Source organism: Bombus pyrosoma, linkage group LG17 (assembly GCF_014825855.1).
Source record: "Bombus pyrosoma isolate SC7728 linkage group LG17, ASM1482585v1, whole genome shotgun sequence".
Classification (NCBI taxonomy): Eukaryota; Metazoa; Arthropoda; class Insecta; order Hymenoptera; family Apidae; genus Bombus; species Bombus pyrosoma.
The window spans coordinates 4,422,136-4,426,245 of NC_057786.1; the positions used below are offsets into that span (position 1 = coordinate 4,422,136).

Below are 4,110 nucleotides of genomic sequence, written 5' to 3' on the forward strand. Positions count from 1 at the left end.
AAATATTATTCTTGTTCCTTTCAACGATCAAGCCTGTCAGGAGCCAAATTGACTAAATTTCCTTTCTGGAATTGAGCCGGTATTTTTTCATCTTCAGATTTACGATGACATCAAAGCAAAACTCCCCTCGGTTTTGAGCAAAGTTTATCCCGTGAAAGGTGACGTGAGTCTGCCGGATTTAGGTCTTTCGCGAGAAGATAGAAATCTGTTGTTGGAGAAAGTAAACATAGTGTTTCACGTCGCGACCACTGTGAGATTCGACGAGCCGTTACACGTGGCTGTTAATGTGAATACGAAGGATACTGCTCGTGTGATCGAACTTTGGAACGATCTAAGGCACCGAATTAGCTTCGTCCACGTTGACACAGCTTATAGTAATGCGAATCTACATGAGATCGGGGAAAAAGTTTATACGTGAGGATAAGTTATACGCAGACGCTGTTCCGTCGTTTACGAATATTATATTTATAATTATATCGTGAAGAATACGTTCACTTATTATTGAATTTGCAGTACGAGCTTGAAACCTTCAGAGGTGATCGATATGTGTGACAAATTGGACAAAACGTCCATCAACGAAATAGAGAAAATGATTTTAAAAACTTATCCAAATACATACACATTCAGTAAGAATTTAGCAGAGCAGATTGTAGCAAGCAAGAGTAAACACCTGGCAGTTGCGATAGTACGGCCAAGCATAATTGATGCTTCTCTGGAAGAACCACGTCCTGGTTGGGCAGAGAATATATCTGGATTTACAGGTATTTTAATAGTATTTTCCAATAGTAACTCAATACTCCTTACATTTCACAAGATTGGAGTTAATCGTTTAGTTTGTGAGCGGCTAAATGTGAGGATTTCCACTAGATTATCATTATTATAGTCCAAATTTGTTGTTTCCCACAATTACGAGAACTCGTTCCTATCTATTTAGTGCTGCATTTCTGCTAATCGCAAATCACAAATAATTTCTAAATCAATTTAATGTTACCAGGTATCTTTTTGCTAATCAGCAAAGGGTGTGCAACAGCGGCACTAGGTAGGAGAGATGCCAAATTGGATGTAGTGCCTGTCGATTTCGTAGTCGACACGATAATATGTACTGCATGGCATGTCACGCTGCATCGTGATCATGAAGTTAAAGTTTACAACTGCACGAGCAACGCATGCCCTTTTAAGTAATAGTTCTTACGAATTTTTTTCAACTAATGTAATTCAATTGTTACATTATTCCAAAAAATTTAGTTTATTTAAGTAATGTGGACAATTCGCAAACAAACGTAGAATACAAAAGTCCACTTTTGATCTCAATACATTTATTTAGGAAAATAGTGATATAATGTAATGCTTATTTAATTGCATAATATTTCCTGAGATACTCGAATAGTGATAAACTGTACTTTAAGCGTAATTTGATTAATTGTACATATGTAATTGTTTAAATTTGCAAGATGGGGTGAGATGAAAGACACCATGGTGAAATGTAGCATAGAAACCCCACTGCAAGATACGCTGTGGTACCCGGGTTGTCCAATGATAGCTAATAGATATATTTACAACGTTCTGAGTGTAATTCCTTATGTTCTGCCTGCGTTCGCCATAGATATCTTTTTAAGACTCCGAGGTAGTAAACCAATGTGAGTATTCAATCGATTCTCGAACAACGAGAACAATCGTTTTAGGATAATCTCTGTCTTCATCTATAATAAAAGTAAAACTGATATTTTAAAATGATGAAACTTCTCCAAACTGGCAATAAGCTGTTTACAGTGACAGCATATTTCGCTCTGCACGAATGGACTTTCCAAAGGGATAACTGTTCCGATTTGGTGAGAAAAGTGAAAATGTTGAAGGACAGCGATATGGTCAGACTAGATTTACGGGATATGGATTGGGAGAAGTACGTTGCAATTTACCTGATGGGAATTAGGAAATTTATTCTGAGGGAAGACTTTAATTCAACAGCCCAACAACGGTTACTTAAAAGGTTACTTAAACGGTTAACAAAAAGTATCTTCTAAAAAAATAGGAATTAATATAAATACATATATTTTCGATTATTTCAGGTTGTACTGGATACATCAGATCACCAAAATATCGGGTATAATAACTTTGTTATGGATAATATTATGTTTTGTATACTGATTATTTGAACGTTACTTTCTCTCTTTGGTTTCTGAATTGTTTGTTCACAAACCTTGTAGTTCTTTGACCAGTCGGAGTTAAAGTATAGACACCATCGACGAAATAGGGAGCAGACGTGACAGTCAGAGCTGAATAAAATATTACCCCACATAATAAGTAGTACTGTTACTCCGATTTATACGTTCAAAGTGAATGTTTAAAATAGAGATATAGTAGGCAGTATCGGCGGTCAAGGAACTTGGCGACAGTACCTGACTCTCCTTAATATTCTTAAAGTTTGTTCATTTCTTATATTTCCATTGTTTACGCATATGATTTGTGTTATCGCTATAAATCCGAATACTAAAATCTTTCATAGTCCGATTTTCTTATATGCAGAAATTCGATCCTAAATTAGTAGGTTATTCACTTGGAGACGCTATAAGTATTGATCCAACTGCGCAGTTAAACGTCGCTGAACCTGGAATTATGTCTAAAGATATGACACTCATGGCGACATCTGGTGAGTAAAATAAAGGAGGACCCGAAGATGGATATAAAGAAACATTGGAAGGTTCGTATGTCATAGGTAAAGTAATTATATACAATACACATTTAATTTCACATAATATTAATACTATATCGGAAGTAATATTTTAATATATATATATAATCATTGAAATTAACAACTGATTAATAGAACATGAATTCACATAAAGTCATTTCGATCTGTTATCAATATATATCGAAAGCAATGGTATCCTTTATCGATATTGATCCTTTTCGAATTGATACCAAACTAGTATTGTATAAAAAGGATATCGCACGGAAGTTTCGACATCCTTTTTATACTTCCCACAAATTTCGATACTCGTTTCATATCCTAATAGCAATAATATTGTATATGCATTCACTCAATATCTAAAGAAAAGTGAAAGACATTTTGATTTTAATATAAAATAAATATTTCGTTCCATTTAATAGAAAATAAGGGTCAATTTAGGGATATGCGTGTGAATGAAGAGATATGAATAGTAAGCACAGTTTCTACGGTCTGGAGGCTAAACTATTCGTATAAATATTTCTCTATATACAGAAAACAAATGTTTTTTTTCTAGTATTAAACAAATATTTCCTTTATAATTGAAAGAAATATTTTCCCCCAAACATGAAATACTTATACCTTGTATATTTGAAAAAAACAATTTGTATCTCTATTTAAATAGAAAAAGATTGAATTTATTTTTACAATTGGGGGTTACAGGCTGATAAGCGTAGAAATAATACGAGTTAATAAGGGAGGAAAGATAAAATTGTAGTTTTCATGGTTTAATGAAAAAGATGAAGTAGTACTAAAAGGGTAAGAAGAAGTAGTGATTAATCCGAAAAAGTAAAGATACAGAAAGAAAGTGAGAGAAAAGGCAGTATGTAAGCAAGTTTTTTTTTATTATATTGTTTATTTTTAATTTTACAATTTGTCCAGTGGGACATTAGGTAAAATGTTATAACATATGATTGAATAGCATATGGATGGTTACCCCCAGCGGGGTGCCATCTTCGCGTTTTTTAGTTTATATCCTTTATGAGATCAGCTGGCTGTTTCCTTTTTAGTCTTCTTTCTATTCTTGCGTTGATCGTTTCCGTAGCCAGCCTGTTTGGGTGTGTTGTTATTCTTTCTCTGTACCTTTCCGCGTATCTGGTGATCTCCTCCTTGACCTTTGGTATTCCCAGGTCCTTCCGTATATCCTCGTTTCTAACGTACCATGGGGCGTTTACTATTGTTCTCCGAATTTTTTATTGTAATGTCTCTATTTTGTTTATATGGCTCTTTGCTGCTGTCCCCCATAGTGGTATTCCGTATGTCCAGATTGGTTTTATAATTGTTTTATATATTTTAAGTTTATTTTCTATGCTTAGTTTGGATTTTCGACTTGTTAGCCAGTGCATTTGTCTCCTTGTTGTCTGTATTTTGTCTGTTATTGATTT

At 34.2% G+C, this 4,110-nt stretch overlaps 1 protein-coding gene and 1 pseudogene across 1 annotated transcript in view; both read left to right on the plus strand.

Annotated features, from left to right (window-relative positions):
* The window catches only part of LOC122576921 (putative fatty acyl-CoA reductase CG5065), a 17,075-nt gene extending 14,915 nt beyond the window's left edge, over window positions 1-2,160 (plus strand). The window contains exons 2-7 of the mRNA XM_043747838.1: window positions 98-414; window positions 514-761; window positions 995-1,178; window positions 1,452-1,637; window positions 1,730-1,987; window positions 2,067-2,160. Coding sequence (XP_043603773.1) covers window positions 98-414; window positions 514-761; window positions 995-1,178; window positions 1,452-1,637; window positions 1,730-1,987; window positions 2,067-2,145 — 1,272 coding nt within the window. The 3' untranslated portion in view covers window positions 2,146-2,160. The remainder of the gene's footprint in view (window positions 1-97; window positions 415-513; window positions 762-994; window positions 1,179-1,451; window positions 1,638-1,729; window positions 1,988-2,066) is intronic.
* The window catches only part of LOC122577091, a 238,994-nt pseudogene that overhangs the window by 128,631 nt on the left and 106,253 nt on the right, over window positions 1-4,110 (plus strand).